This window comes from Babylonia areolata, chromosome 1, assembly GCF_041734735.1.
Source record: "Babylonia areolata isolate BAREFJ2019XMU chromosome 1, ASM4173473v1, whole genome shotgun sequence".
Classification (NCBI taxonomy): Eukaryota; Metazoa; Mollusca; class Gastropoda; order Neogastropoda; family Buccinidae; genus Babylonia; species Babylonia areolata.
The window spans coordinates 21,357,723-21,374,004 of NC_134876.1; the positions used below are offsets into that span (position 1 = coordinate 21,357,723).

The following is a 16,282-nucleotide window of genomic DNA, read 5'->3' on the forward strand; positions in this document are numbered from 1 at the left end:
GTGTGTGTGTGTGTGTGTGTGTCTCTCTCTCTCTCTCTCTCTCTCTCTCTCTCTCTCTCTCTCTCTGTGTGTGTGTGTGTGTGTGTGTGTGTGTGTGATTCAACATTAACAACATATCAATAGCGATATGGGTGGAACAGGAGACGAGTTTTATCTTATCACGCAATGCCAGAGATAACAAACAAATAAGCTGGTTGAGCTTGGCTGGTTTTCGTTATTCTTGCTGAACGAATACTGAGATCACTGTCGGTGATCTCGGAGTCAGGCAAAAGCGGAGGCCGTGGCTTTCAGTTTCAGTGATGGACTGAGGTCGTGTGAAAGAGAGCGGAAAAATACATATAAACTTCACATCAATCTACGCGAAAAAAAAGGCACCAGGAAAAAGGGAAGGAAGAAGGGAGCAAAAAAAAAAGAAAAAAAAAAAAAAAAGAAAAAAAAAGGAAAAAGAAAGAAAGAAAGAAAAAAAAAAGGCACCAGGGGGATTCGAACCCTCGACCTTCTGCTTACTAGGCAGACGCTCTAACCAACTGAGCTATGGCGCCGCTGACAACAAGGAAGAAAATGGCGCAAGATTTTTGTCACGGTGATGATCAAAGAGTGCACAGTATTCGACGCATTTTTGTCTACCTGGGGATCGAATTTCCCTGTAGGCTATGATTATCAGCTGTGGTGTGTATATTTGTTCTGTGACTGTCTGCCGGCGCACCTGGCCAAGTCAAACTGAAAGTCACAAGTCACACACTGAAACACACTGAAACACACACACACACACACACACAAACACTGACCCACCGACACACATGACGCAGAATTTAAAAAGACGAAAAAAAGAAAGAAAAAAAAGAGAAAAACAAAGAAAAGAGAGAGAGAGAGAGAGAGAGAAAAAAAAAGAAAAAAAAGAAAGAAAGAAAGAACCGAACTTGTACAGAGTACAGCGCCAGCCGGCACAGTTGCTTCCCATGCCATGCCTTCACATTCACTGTGGATAGTCTGCCTTGTGCTCTAATGATACTGATGGGCTGCCATGTAATTCTCAGTCCCCTTGACGCACCGACCGGATTCAACTTCAAACTTCAAGACAAGACAAGAATGACTGGTGCAAAAGCGCTTTGATTTGTCTCTGCGTAAGATTCAGCGCCATATACATATTCATTATTATTATTATTATTATTGCAAGGCAAGACTGATAAGACTGACGTGTTTATTTCAGGATGAAACATCGTTGGGGCACACTGTGCAAATCAGTGCAACGGTTACATATTTCATGTAATTTATGCAAATATATATACGTGACATTTGGTACTGGTGTTTAATACTGAGTTTACAATGATCACATCAACTTTTTGATTAAGACATACAAGAAACATACATTTTGAGGAGGAAAGGAAAAGATGAAAAATAATATGTAATATACAAGAGAGAAAGAAAAATGATATGTAATATACAAGAGATAGAGCGTCGTACAATGCCGGCTATTTACAAGCCAGAAATGGGTGGGCATTTATTTATCCCAAACGCAGACAGTAAAAATCAGTCACTGTATGAAAAAAAGGGCACCCGATGCTGACTCAGAGTGTGTGTGTGTGCCACGGTGCATGTAGGTTTTCCTATCAGAGTGGATTTCTTCCGTAGAATTATGTCAAAGTCAAAACTTGTTGCCATTGATTCTTTTTCAGTACGCAAAGTGAGTGCTCAGTGCACATGGGACCTCGGTTTATCTTCTCAGATTCTTCTTCCTCCTGAAATTCACAATAAAAGTGGGATCCAAATTTGAGCAATACAGCTCCTTTTACATCACTGCGAAGGAGCTAGGGAGAAGCTGAACATCCTTGTAATATTTGTTGTGCCCTAAAAAGAAGAAGAAGAAAAAAATCAGTTTGTTTCGATCTGGTGCCATTTCATTTCACAGTACCTGTTCAGTTTCACTCCTTGGTTTGGGCTGACTTAAAAAAAATCACATTGAGATATATATAACTGTTGGTTGGTTGTTGAGAAATAATGCTAGGAACAGACCAGTTTATAGTCTGAATTAACCAAGGACTAAAATCACCAATTTATGTGAGTAGACAATGGACTGATGACATCGACATCGACTCGAATGCTCTGAGTTGGAGGCAGCTTTCCTGAGAGTCTCTTTGGGAGACATGGCCAAGGCAAGGCATACTCCTAGACTTCCTTATTTATCGGTTTATTCAGTCATTTATTTATTCATTTACTGATCTTATCAGCGCTGTGTTCCATCGTGTACTGGCATCTTTATTTGTTTATATCGTCAACGCTGTTTTAACGTGTACACGCACATCAGTTTGCCTGAGACACGTGGTCATGTTGGCCAATGTGAGTGTCTACACCACAAAGCGATATTACCACTGAGGTCATGTGTTCTACTTGCTTGCAGGTGGTGGACAAGGAAACAAAATCCTTCGTCGGATCTCTCTTCGGTGTTCTCTGCATTTTGTGGTCTGTGATTCGTCAGATCTCTCTTCAGTGTTCTCTGCATTTAGTGGTCTATGTTCTCTGCATGCAGTGGTCTTCTGTGATGTTTGAGGATCAGCCGTGGCAGAATCGGTCAGGCGTTGGACTTGTGATCCACTGAGTGTTCCCCAGTGACAAAGGTTCGAGACCCCGCTTCGGCATGGTGTGTGCTTGGGGAAAGGCACTTTAATCCGACTTTCCTAGTTCCACCCACAGTTTGTGTGAATGGGTACCTGACTTCGGTTGGGGAATGTTAAAACGGCGGAAGGAGAGGATTGGGCCCCGCCTTCCAATGCAGAGCCCTGGACACACAGTGGATATGAAGCCACTGCCCCAATGGTGGGAAACAGCAGTGGAACCTTTGCTTGCCCACCATTCCTCATGCCGCATGGGACAGACATTATGCATCTGCCGCGTTTGTGTTTGTGTGTGGATAATCGTGGAGACGTTTCCGTGTTCAACAATTCTTCTGCTTGTATGTTCTAAATATGTAAATTTCACGGTCTTTATCAGCACGCTGGGTTTATGCGAAGCTAAAGCATCTACTGCCTTTCTTCTTCTTCTCCTTAATTTAGCAGATGTGGTGTAGCGTATATGGATTTGTCAACAAACTCTGACAACTTGAAACTGAAACTGAATACGGAAGCTACGCCATGTATTTGCTGCGAAGGTGCACCTGTTGATGAAAAGAATAAAATTAAAGGAGTTGTTATTCTTCTTTTCTATGATATTTGTTTACGCGCGTGTTGTTGTGTGTATTGTGTTCAAAGTTGATGTTTATGGAGGATAAGTAGTTGCAACTGGTGAAATTAGTCTTCTTTGATGGGGTTCAGTTGAAATCAGACGGGCTACTAACATATTTGAAGAATATTTGAATGAATTAGATCATAAATAGACATTTGAAATGAGCAACAGAAAAAAAAATCTTCCACAGAATCTTTTTTTCTTCTTTGTTCTTCATTATTTTTTTCTGACACAAACTTTCAGTCTCTTCTATACTTTCGTCAGGCCATCTGAACTTGATAGTTGTTTGAATGTTTCACCTGAAAAAGGGTGTGTCATAACGTGAGTGCTGATTGATGTTTGGGTTTGCAGGTTGTACCCAATCTGTTCAGGATGGACGCCCCTGTTCAAATGTTCCCACTGGAAGTTTTGACTTTTGTAGTGTGACCAAGTGCGCTATGCTTGCTCCAAAACTGCTCACATACGAGCTACATCAGACGACGTTTTTCCCAACTAATCCGCGCACAGATTGTGTGACATCACTCCCAGTTTGAACGCCAGGCCGCTTACATCATTTTGTCCTACTCACGGCTCGACCAGTGTCGCGTCGCGGTACGCTATTGGCTGAGCTGGAATCTGTGTTTCTGCACCACCGTCATTAATTAATACCTCTTTTGTCAGATCAGTAAACTACAAGTATTATATACTGGCAGAATCGTCGCAATTCTATCTTTAAGTCTATTCCATTTGTATTTGCCTACGTTAAACTGATTTAACGCAGTTTGTAATTTTCAGCGACAAGCTCGTTAAAACTGACCCTATTCAGGTGACTTAAATTAAAATTATAAATTCATCTTAAATAATCAATACTTCATTTTATACTCATTATAAAGTAGGTGTTGAGCTCTTTCTTTTGCAACTTATCCGACGTAAATCGGTTCAGGAATCATTTAGAAATCTGTCACTGAACACCTTGTAAGAAACACAGTTGTTGTCAGATTTAGCCTGATTAGTTACGATCTGCTCGTAGCACCCGTGACTGTCTTTGCAGTTCACTTAACTTGCATAAATTGGCACAGTGAGTGATGAGTGGTCATTTCATACCTGGTCAGTCATCTGACCAGAGCTGCTCTCTCTTGCTGCGTCGCGAGCAGTGTGTGTCGTGTGTGTTCTCACAACGGCTGACATCTCGCTACATATCGCTGTAAGTACTAGTGTGTAGAATGTGTTGATTTGTAAGTTGTATTGTTCGACACAGTACTTGTGTTCATATGAGTATGTTCAGTTATTGCTTTGACATGTTAGTCACAGCTTGGGCTATGATTGATCTAAATAATTGCCATGTCGTCATATGCTTGGAGCAGTGTTCCATTTGATTCTTCTTAACGTCACAGTCAGTGACGTCTCTGGACACTAATAGTTTGTTCAAGAATATTCTAGTGGGTACATATGATGCGTTCTTTCTCATTTGCTGTCACTGATGAAGGTTAGTGTTTCACTGATGCTCAGTACTCTAAGATGTGTGTAGTATTCTGTTGTGGTGATTACAAGATAGTGTTTGATTAATATCAGTTATTGGTTAAAACCACCTGATATGTATCAGTCTGTTAATTGTAATTTAGTTATCATGCTCTCTCCTATACGGCTTACTCCAGTATAGTGCTACATGATAAACTGAATCATTTGAGTCACTTTGACACAGTATAAGCTTTACCTAATCTATACTGTCAGTGTACTTTCACCAAGTCAGCATTGCTTCAATCACTTTAACTGCACTATTTAAATGTATTAGAAATGTCATTTGATGTCAGCGTTTGGTCTTCACACATATGCATTATGTTGTTGTGTATCCCAAACCCGAGTGATAGTCTTTCCATGTAATATGTATACATGTGCTTTACTATTCACTTGTGCCGACTTGTGGTGCTAATGACATTTATTTGTGTCATTCCAGGCACTGTCTTCTCTTAGTCTTCTCTTTTTATATCTTCTCTTATTATCTTCTCTTATACACAATACACAAACTTTATTGTCTATACTTTGGTACAGAGATTTTCTTTTTGGCAGGAGCACATGTCCAACATAAGAAGAAAACCACAAACAAATAAAATGAATAGAAAATAAAAAGATAAACTAAATGGCACCAAATGGAAATAGCTATATACAAATATACAGATTACTGAAATTTACGTGCCTCTCCATTTCAGTCAGCCAAACCGCACTGCACATCTCCCCCCCCCCCCACACACACACTCACACACCACGCGCACACACGCACACATACACACTCTCTCTCTGTCTCTCTCTTCACAAAAAATGCAACTACAAAGATCATAGATCATATTGTCTTCTCATTTAGTTTGTCTTCTTTTCTTATAACTATTGTAAATAAAACAATAGAATTAGAAAAACCCATTTGTGACTGGCCTCTATTCTGTTGAGTCCTCTGTTCCTGGCCTGTGCGCGGGAATTCTTCTCTAGCCTTTGGTACAGTAAACAATATTTAGTTAAGTTCTTTTGTACCGTCCGTACCCCCTATTAGAACCACTTGGTACACGACTACAGTAGTGGTAAACTTCACGTTTTCCCTGGATATGCTATGACCTGAGTGTTTGCTTTGTTCACCCAGGTACTGTGGCAGAATCGGTTAGGCGTTGACTTCTATCTAGTGTGGGTACCTGACTTCAGCTGGGAAGGTCAAAACAGCGGAAAGAGAAGATTTGGTCCCGCCTTCCTATGCCGAACCCTAGACACAGTGGATATGAATTCACTGCCTTCCTATGCCGAGCCCTAGACACAGTGGATATGAATTCACTGCCTTCCTATGCCGAGCCCTAGACACAGTGGATATGAATTCACTGCCTTCCTATGCCGAGCCCTAGACACAGTGGATATGAATTCACTGCCTTCCTATGCCGAGCCCTAGACACAGTGGATATGAATCCACTGCCTTCCTATGCCGAGCCCTAGACACAGTGGATATGAATTCACTGCCTTCCTATGCCGAGCCCTAGACACGGTGGATATGAATTCACTGCCTTCCTATGCCGAGCCCTAGACACAGTAGATATGAATTCACTACCTTCTTATGCCGAGCCCTAGACACAGTGGATATGAATTCACTTTCTTCTTATGCCGAGCCCTAGACACAGTGGATATGAATCCACTGATTTCCTATGCCGAACCCTAGACACAGTTGATATGAATTCACTGCCCCGATGGCCGTAAAAGGCTATGGGACCTTTAACCCTTTCACCGCCATGGTCGCATTTCGGCACCAGCTAGGTAAAGCACTCATGTCACTGAAATGCAACCAGATGATGGGCCTTTTGTGCATTAACCTAATGCTCTTAATTTTCAGTGGTAGGATTGGCCATTTTTTTTCCACACATCACAGGGGAATCCCCAGCTATTCTTAGACACCATCTTTTCTGTGGTTCCTGCACAAGGTTAATTTGCACTCTAAACTGACTGGCGGTGAAAGGGTTAACGTGTTTAACTTCTGATAGTCCATTCACATGTCGCGACGGTTGAGACATGGCATTCATGTCCTCACTCAGCCCGGGTCGTAACTTGGGCGGAGGAAGTGTCATGATTCAATTGTTTATCGCTTTCATTTCATTTCTTTGTGTGTGTGTGTGTTCAGTACAAAACTAAATACCAAGAAAGAGAAGTAACTCAGACAAAGAAAGTATCATATTCCAACGGCTTCTACGACTGGCTTTTCAATTTGCTTCTACCCATAATTATTTGAGCGTTTAGAATCTGTGTAAATGATCGTATTGTTTGATACGGGTGGACTAAAATCAACATAATCGGCATATTATTTATGTTGATGGTTCATATTTGAACGTTTAGAATCTATGTAAATGACCGTATTGTTTGATATGGGTGGACTAAGACCAGCATAATCGGCGTATTATTCATGTTGATCGTTCATAGTCGACATAATAGTATTATGTTGTGGGTGGCTTAGAGTCGATATTCATGTATTTATAGTAAATGATTAGGAAACACTTCTGCTCTTCCTTCTTGATTGGAAAAAAAAAGCCCCCTGCTCCCCCTCCCCCAACCCCTTCCCTTAAAAAAAATAATATCTCATGAACATACGATTGCTCAGCATAAGCATGTGCATTGAGTGCACTACATGTGAATCTGCTTGTATTGTCTTCACTGTGAATTTCGATGAGATAATTCCACATGTTTAACCCCTTGACTGCTCAACCTTGGTTGAAATGAAATCATTGTGGCATGACCACGAAGTGCAAGAACAACCAGCTGCTCATTCGTTTTTCGATATGATTTGTTGATCAGCATTTGTCTTTTTTAAAATGTTATAATTATCTTACTGATTATTTTCCGTTTATAATGATTTAAACATACACGTACGCACACTCGCTCACACGTAGGCTCACACACAAACGCGCACGCACACACACACCGACGCATGCACACTCACACACACACATGCACACACACAGTTGTTTCACTCTACACTCACACACACACATGCACACACACAGTTGTTTCACTCTATCTTATAATGGAATACTATCTCACGCAAATGTTTTTCATTTTACATAATAACTGATATGTGCGTGGTGATGAAAGAAGGGTGTGACTGTTATTCGGTTCTCTCTCTCTCTCTTTTTTTTTTTTTTTTTTTTTGCTGACGGGCATATCAGGTAAGCTGAGAGAGAATGTTCTGTTTTGGTTGAAGCAGACAAAGTATTTGAATTGAATTGAACTGAATTGTGTTATTTTTCAGTGGTGTCTTTGATATTTACTGAACAACAGTAACGCAGTCCCAAGAGGAAGTCCAAATAAAGACTGGTGACTGACAAACTGACCAGTAACTTCAATTCTACCACGGTGAGATGACAGCTTTCACTGCCCAGCAAACTCGTCAGCAGCAGTCGAGGGGTTAAGAGTGACCGGGACGTGCACCTCGATGTACCATCCTGGTTACCTCACACCAAAACACTACAGTCAAGGCGAACATTGAAAACAACGTCATTCAGTATTCTGAAAAAAAAAAGAAAAAAGTCTGAAGGCATTTTCTTTATTTCGAGATGTCAAGGAAAACATTGTAAACACATCAATAACATTGTAAACACGTGATAACAACCTGCCATGTGAAAGCCAGATACACACGCACACCAGCCACACTGTCCAAAGTGTCACTCAAGCACGCTCGGACAAAGTTGTCTGTCGTTTAACTCATGTTTTCGATTTGTTCTTTGACATTTGTTGGAAACATGTTCATCTTTTCGAACAGTGTTATATGGAAATTTGTTGTTAGTTATAGTAAGTTTCTAGCAAAGAGAGAGAGAGAGAGAGAGAGAGAGAGAGAGAGAGAGAGAGGGAGGGAGGGGGGGCGAGGGGGGGGGGGATAATCACGTAAAATGCTTACAACTTGAATCTAATTTTACACCAATTTTCGTTTAAATGCATCAAGACACGCACATACACACTGGAAGAAGAAGAAAAAAAGGAAAAGAAAGAAATTATTATAACACACATATGATGTAAATCTTTCAGTTCATAAGTGAAACAGTTTAAGGCCGGATAGGTTGACACTGGTTTTCGTAACATGCCTTGGAACAACGAACATCGGTAACACCACAGGACACCCATACCATTCCCTTCTTACCCTGCTCCTTTCATTTATCACGATGCACACACCCACTCATGTAACACACTAATCATTTTTCCATTTTCTGGAATCGAGCTAGTATACTGGAAAACCTGGCTTTGGCCTTGCCCTGTGTCTTTTTCACAGCAGCCTCAGAGTTTCTGGCTCCGTCGGTGGCATCGCCATTACCATGAGAAGTACTTGGTCTGTTTTCACTCGTGCGATGCTCATCGTTGTCATTCACACTGGGTTCCACAGTAACTGCACTCTCACCGGGATCGTTCCGGATTTCATCATTCCTTTCGCTAGGCACAGACTGCTGACTGGTTCTTGCACTTTTTCTTGCCTTTTGTTTAGTCCGTTCACTTTGCTGACTCTCAGTGCTCACGACCTTGTTCCTGCGAGGCCTTTTTCTATGGCTGGTTTCCTCGTTTTCAACGATGACCATTGGTTCGACGTGCGTTTCCGGAGAATCGTCACCGCTCTGATGTTCGTTAGCGCTTGCCTCTTCCCCGAAATCCACCACGGTTATTGTTGGAATCTCGGTGGGCTGGATCTTCCGGGAAGGTCGGCTTGGTTTGGGACGTACAGCGGGAGGCCTGGCAGCGCTCTGTCGCTGTGTGGAGGAGGTATGTTCGGGAGTACCTGAGGAGGTGGGGAGGTTCGCCGTGTCGTCTCCAGGCTCGTCGCGGGCACCATCGTCGTCGGACTGGTCCTCGTCGTCGTCGTCACTGGACGAACCCATCTCCAGCTCCACGTCATCCTCAGTGACTGGTCTCAGGTGACCCGTTTGGTCCACGGTGGCGGAGGGGTCGTCATGGTGACGGTGTTGGTGGTGGGGGGAGACGTGAGAGGAGGAGTTGGGGGAGGAGTGTGGGGAGCTGAGCCCCTCCACGTCCTCCTCCTCCTCCTCCTCGTTGGAGCTGGCCTCGGGCGTGTCCAGGGAGCTGGATGCCGTCACCTGCATGCGTCCGTTGGTGCGCCCGTTGGTGGCCGCTACCCGCTGTCTGTCGGGTGGATGCTGGCGGTACTGCTGCTGGTGCTGGTCCCGCTGCTGCTGCTGGTTTTGTTGCCTCAGCGCCACTGCCCTGTAGATGTATCAAGTTCGTTATTATACCACCACCACCACCACCACCACCACCACCAACAAACAACACACACACACACACACACACACACACACACACACACACAGAGATCAGACTTGTAAATGCGCAGTGTTCCCCCGTATCGCATTCAAGCACTTTTCTTACGGGTCACACTATTCCACGTGGCAACACCTCAAATTCTACTGTTATATGACACTGCACTGCAATGCTATTGGGTAACAGGAAACATGATGTGCTAAACACATGTCACGTTATAGTAAATTCACCGCCATGAAAAGAGTCATATAGTCTGTGTTACATTAGTTTTTTAGTGTCACTCGTAAAAAAAATCAAAAAAATCAGTACACAAATATGAGTGATCTCGAAGATCTCTCCACACAGATGTCACATATGTTACAACACGCCAGTCAACCAGTTTCAAGGCGAATCCAAAATTAGCCGGCAATGCATATAGTTTTGCTGCCTGTTATTGGCTGAGTGCATGCTCAGTTATAGACTGATTTTGATTTGATCAGTATTACGATCTTTGATATTTTGTAGATTGCATTGTATACGAGACATGTCACGTGTTTTTTTTTTTTTGTGTTTTTTTTCAGAATTGCATTTTCATGTTCAGAATCTTGTAATGTGAGCTAAATTATATATATATATATATATATATATATATATATATATATATAGAGAGAGAGAGAGAGAGAGAGAGAGAGAGAGAATAAAATTTTACCCTGGTATAGAAGGCTATATTTTCTCTTCAACATCATCACCATAACATTTTCATATTTAATACTACATCTACTACACCAGTACAGCAAAAAGACCACCTGGGACGCATTTTGCAATTGCATTACATGTATAGTATGGCAACTGTACTTTTTGTATTTTCTGTTTGAATGTTTGAATTCATACCTGCGGAGACATCCACCACATTATTATTTATTTAGCTTTTGTGTATATATATATATATATATATATATATATATATATATATATATATATATATATATATATATATATAATGCACATTATGGCAAGACTTACAATAATACTTTCTCGTTTGTCCTTTGGAATTCCTTGCATTTCTATTGTGACATTTTAAGATTGAATACGGGGGAAAAAAAGTACGCAGTTAAGACACCTGTTTCTGACAGCCGCAGCACTCCGTTTGAGCGATCTCTTCCCATGGACCACCGCAACAGGCACGTGAGGCTTGGGGTGTACCGCTGGCGCCCCCTTCTCTCCTCCCGCATCGGAAGTGCTCGGCTGTTTCCGCTTCTGCTCGACTGCCAGTCCCAGTCCGCCGAACGCTTTGGCCGACCGGGCTGCTTTCAGCACCGAAGACACTGCCGGAAACGTATCATAACCTCATCATCTGGGGCGCGCGCGCGCGCATACACATACACACATGAGCGTGCACGCGCGCGGATGCGCACGGAAACGCACACGTACGTGCACACACACAAACACGTATGTCACTTAAACTATATCACTTGATAGTTTCTTTCAGTTCATAGATATATGCAGATCGTTATAATCCTATGGATGTAGTAAAGGCCGGAGCTTCTGATGAACACCATGATACACAAATATAGCTGAGATAAACGAAAGAGGCTTTTGACAACATGAATAAAGGGTTTCTAGTTGTATAGGTCCATAACATTCAATATCTTTCCTTCTATATTCCATTCACGGTTTTCTAGGTATCGTTATTCAGTCGTAAAATCAGTTGTGAGTTGCGGGCATGTATGAGCAAGCGCTCGTGTGTGTGTGTGTGTGTGTGTGTGTGTGTGTGTGTGTGTGTGTGTGTGTGTGTGTGTGTGTGTGTGTGTGTGTGTGAGATAGAGAGAGAGAGAGATAGTTTCCGGGTATGATATTTAGACGGCTTCGGATCACAACTGTGATCATGCGTTTGACTGATAAATGTAACATCACAGTTTTTATTGTTTTTTTTATGTGGCAACAACAAACAAACACAAACAACAAAAACAAACAAACGGAAGCAAAACGAAACCAAACAAACCAGTGAGCCCAATACAAGCAATGTTGGTGTATTTCTTACCGGCAGAAGCCATTTTGGCAAGACCAGGGTTCTGCACTCCACCGGGTGGCTCCTCGTGTTTAGCTGTCAGCAACAACAGTGGGTCAGATGAACAGTACAGCCTTTCTCTGTCCGTCTTATACATCTCTCTCTCTCTCTCTCTCTCTCTCTCCCCGACTCATCTCCATGACATGGTGCATTAAATCATCGGAGTTCTGAGTTCTCTGTCTCTCTCGTACCATTGTAATAATAATAATTATTATATTTATATAGCGCTGATCGAATCTTGTGCATAGACAAATCAGAGCGCTTTCGCACCAGTCATTCACACGCATGCATAACTCTAAAACTGGAAAAACTGAAGACAAGGAAGAGGCAGGGAAGGGGGGCTATTTTGGGAAGAGGTCACGGTGGGTTTTAAGACCAGACTTGAAAGAGCTGAGTGCGGAGACCTGACGAAGAGAAAGAGGAAGTTCATTCCAGTTGCAAGGTCCAGAGACACAGAAAGAACGGCGGCCAGCAGTCGAGTGTTTGAATCTGGGTGTGCGTAAACAGAGTAGATCCGAAGCCGATCGTAGAGAACAAGAACTTGACTTACATGAATACATTTATATAGGCACTCACCCGTGCGCTCACACACTCTGGACAAACATTAACAAATGTGCGAACATGAGTTTCCTTACATGCGAAAACCACATTGTCGATGAAACAAAGAAACAAAGGAGAAATGTTTTACCGTCAGCCATGGCGTACACTTTTTTCCGACCTTCTGTTCGCTCCTGAAAAGATGACAGTCACACAGATATTTATGATTATTATGATGATGATGATTATTATTATTATCATCGATACTACATATATAAAATGTGCGCTTCATGAACAAGGTGTCATTTGCAAAACAGGCTGCCTACCTGGCTAGAACGGACTGACAGGTACTTTTATTTCATTCGGCGTTTCCTGTGTCTTTCAGTCACGCTCCAGTCATGCACACACACGCGCGCGGACACACACACACACACGCGCGCGCGCACGCACGTATATATTAGAGTGGATCTTACAACAGAAATTTGCCGTGGGTTCTTTTACGTGCGCTACGTGGATGTAGCTCATGGGGCCTCTGTTTATCGTCTCATCCGAAGGACTGGCGCCCAGATCACCTAGTCTAATGGAGGGGGACAAAATTTCGGCGAGTGTGGGACTGGATCCCGCTCCCTCAGATTCTCTCGCTTCCTGGGTGGTTGCGTTACCACCAGGCCACCGCTCCACACATGTGCATATATTACTATCTGATATACACACGTCAAACGGGCAAGTGATATCCACACGGTAGGTTTTGTGCGCATGGACCCCCCTCCCCTTCCCCTGTTACATTTACGTGTTCTTCGGCTTCGGCACTTGCACCCATACATAATCGAAATCAGTTATTTATATTCATTCGCCTGCTCTCATTGAGAGTTTCACATACAACTTCGTTTGAATTCCATCTCACCGTGGTGTTCATTTTAACGGAAAAAAGAAGAAAAAAGAAGAAGAAGAAGAAGAAGAAGAAGAAGAAGAAGAAGAAGAAGAAGAAAAGATTGAGCACAAAAAGCAGAAAGTGGGTACTTACATATTCCAGCATCATTCGCAGTTCGTTGTTGGCATCCCTCAGAGACCGGCCGACTGATATCAGGTAATAAATTGTCATTCTGCAATAAAATTGACACGCCAGAAAATGCGGTCATTCTGTTATGCTTGACTCTTGGAGTCTTTATATCTATTTTACACGTATCTAAAAGAAATAATCATCTTGAATAAATGTGTATATTTATTAAAAAAAAAGACAAAAAAGACAAAAAGACAAAAAAACAAAACAAAACCAAGCCCAAATAAAAAACAACAAACCAACAAACAAACAACAAGTCTGTATCCTGTCACGGGAAATACAATGCAATCTATGTCTTTCGAAAATTTTCGCAAAGCCGCCTTCAATCTCTGGAAAGAAGTCTTCATCGGCTCTGGTATTGGGGTATAAAGCATTCCCCATCAGGAAGGAAAATGAGAAGAGCTGTGTTTTAAGATTTTACGACAAATTTTCGCATCCATATTGAAGGATATTATTATCATCATCATCATCATCATCACCAACATCATCATCATTGTTGTTGTTTTTGTGTGAAAACATTAATGTGCCAAATGTGTGATTTACAGGTCAGGCTTATTCAGTCACATAACTGCAAATAAAATCTCAATTTCATTTGTCAAATGAGGACGACATAATAGAATTCTAGAGTTCTGAAGATAAATAGATTCCATCTCATCACCAACGAGACAACGGAAAGACCATTAGAAAACCGTGGACAAATGTGCACAGACACGTGTAGGCTATCCGGGGTTGGGACTACGAACCCCATGAGCATGAAGATGGGTAGGATGACGCCGGGGGAGGCAGCGTACTCAATGAGGGAGTTGACACTGCTAGGCAGTTCGGTCTCCATGGTTCTGGTCAGGATGTGATAGATCTTCTCCAGGTCACTGGAAACACGAGTCTTGAGCCATGAATAGTCTCACAGACCATTTCAACATGCTCGTCGGATCGTCCATTCTAACAGACATACTACACCACAAACACACACACACACACACACACACACACACACACACACACACACACACACACACACAGAGCCCTCAATTCCACCACCACTAACCCTCACCGCACCCCCGACCCTACACTCTCTCACACCTGCCACATCCACACACCTGAAAGGCTACCATACTCCACCTCCCAAACATCACATACCACACTCACCTGAAAGGCTACCATACGCCCCCTCCACCTCCCACACCACACACACCTGAAAAGCTACCATACCTCCCCCCCCACATCCCACACCACACTCACCTGAAAGGCTATCATACCCCCCCCCACCACACATCCCACACCACACTCACCTCAAAGGCTACCATACCCCCCCCCCCCACACACACATCTCACACCACACTCACCTGAAAGGCTATCATACCCCCCCCCCCCACACACACACCTCCCACACCACACACACCTGAAAGGCTACCATACCTCCCCCCCACACCTCCCACACCACGCACACCTGAAAGGCTACCATACCTCCCCCCCACACCTCCCACACCACGCACACCTGAAAGGCTACCATACTCCCCCCCCCCCAACATCCCACACCACGCTCACCTGAAAGGCTACCACACGACCCCGCCCCCCCCACCTCCCACACCACACACACCTGAAAGGCTACCATACCTCCCTCCCACACCTCCCACACCACACACACCTGAAAGGCTATCACACGCCCCCCCCCACACACACACCTCCCACACCACACACACCTGAAAGGCTACCACACGCCCCCGCCCCCCCCCCCCACCTCCCACACCACACACACCTGAAAGGCCCACAACTAACAGAAGGCTTGATGCCCACGATAGCGAACAGCGGTGGCAGCATGCAGAGGAAGAGCATGACGAGGAGGAGGGCGAAGTAGAAGTTGTTGGAGCGGGAGGCGCGGAAGATGCGCTCCTGGGGCACGTTGCACACGAGCACAGTCCAGCAGCGCACGTACATCAGCAGCAGCAGCTTCATCAGGTTGAGCAGTGCCAGGCCCGGGGAGAAGAACACACCCAGCCTGGTGGGGCACACACACAACACATGTGGATGTGTAAAGATGTGTTGTTGCTGTGTTGTGCAGCGTTGCGCTGCTTTGCGTTGTGTTGTGTTGTGTTGCGTTGTGTTGTGTTGTGTTGTATTGCGTTGCGTTGCGTCGCGTCGCGTCGTGTCATGTCGTGTTGTGTTGTGTTGTGTTGTGCTGCGTTGCGTTGTGTTGTGTTGCGTCGCGTCGTGTCGTGTTGTGTTGTGTTGTGCTGCGTTGCGTTGTGTTGTGTTGTGTGAAGAACACACCCAGCCTGGTGGGGCACATACAACACAGGTGGATGAGTAAAGATGTGTTGTTGCTGTGTTGTGTTGCGTTGCGTTGCATTGCGTTGCGTCGCGTCGTGTCGTGTCGTGTTGTGTTGTGTTGTGCTGCGTTGCGTTGTGTTGTGTTGTGTGAAGAACACACCCAGCCTGGTGGGGCACACACAACACAGGTGGATGAGTAAAGATGTGTTGTTGCTGTGTTGTGTTGCGTCGTGTCGTGTTGTGTTGTGTTGTGCTGCGTTGCGTTGCGTTGCGTTGCGTTGTGTTGTGTTGTGTGAAGAACACACCCAGCCTGGTGTGGCACACACATACAGGTGGACGGTTGACAGTCGGATGAGTAAAGATGTGTCGTGTCGTGTCGTGGAGTGGCGTGT

At 43.8% G+C, this 16,282-nt stretch overlaps 1 protein-coding gene and 1 non-coding gene across 2 annotated transcripts in view; both read right to left on the reverse strand.

Annotated features, from left to right (window-relative positions):
- Positions 1 to 468: 468 nt before the first annotated feature.
- Trnat-agu (transfer RNA threonine (anticodon AGU)) lies at positions 469 to 542 on the reverse strand. The gene has a single exon. It is a non-coding gene; the product is annotated as a tRNA-Thr (tRNA).
- An 8,051-nt stretch (positions 543 to 8,593) lies between these two features.
- Positions 8,594 to 16,282, reverse strand: part of LOC143291531 (transmembrane channel-like protein 1) — a 40,639-nt gene continuing 32,950 nt past the window's right edge. The window contains exons 16-22 of the mRNA XM_076601434.1: positions 15,379 to 15,618; positions 14,366 to 14,491; positions 13,587 to 13,665; positions 12,714 to 12,756; positions 11,999 to 12,061; positions 11,078 to 11,282; positions 8,594 to 9,921 (exon numbers count right to left, since the gene is read on the reverse strand). Coding sequence (XP_076457549.1) covers positions 8,904 to 9,921; positions 11,078 to 11,282; positions 11,999 to 12,061; positions 12,714 to 12,756; positions 13,587 to 13,665; positions 14,366 to 14,491; positions 15,379 to 15,618 — 1,774 coding nt within the window. The 3' untranslated portion in view covers positions 8,594 to 8,903. The remainder of the gene's footprint in view (positions 9,922 to 11,077; positions 11,283 to 11,998; positions 12,062 to 12,713; positions 12,757 to 13,586; positions 13,666 to 14,365; positions 14,492 to 15,378; positions 15,619 to 16,282) is intronic.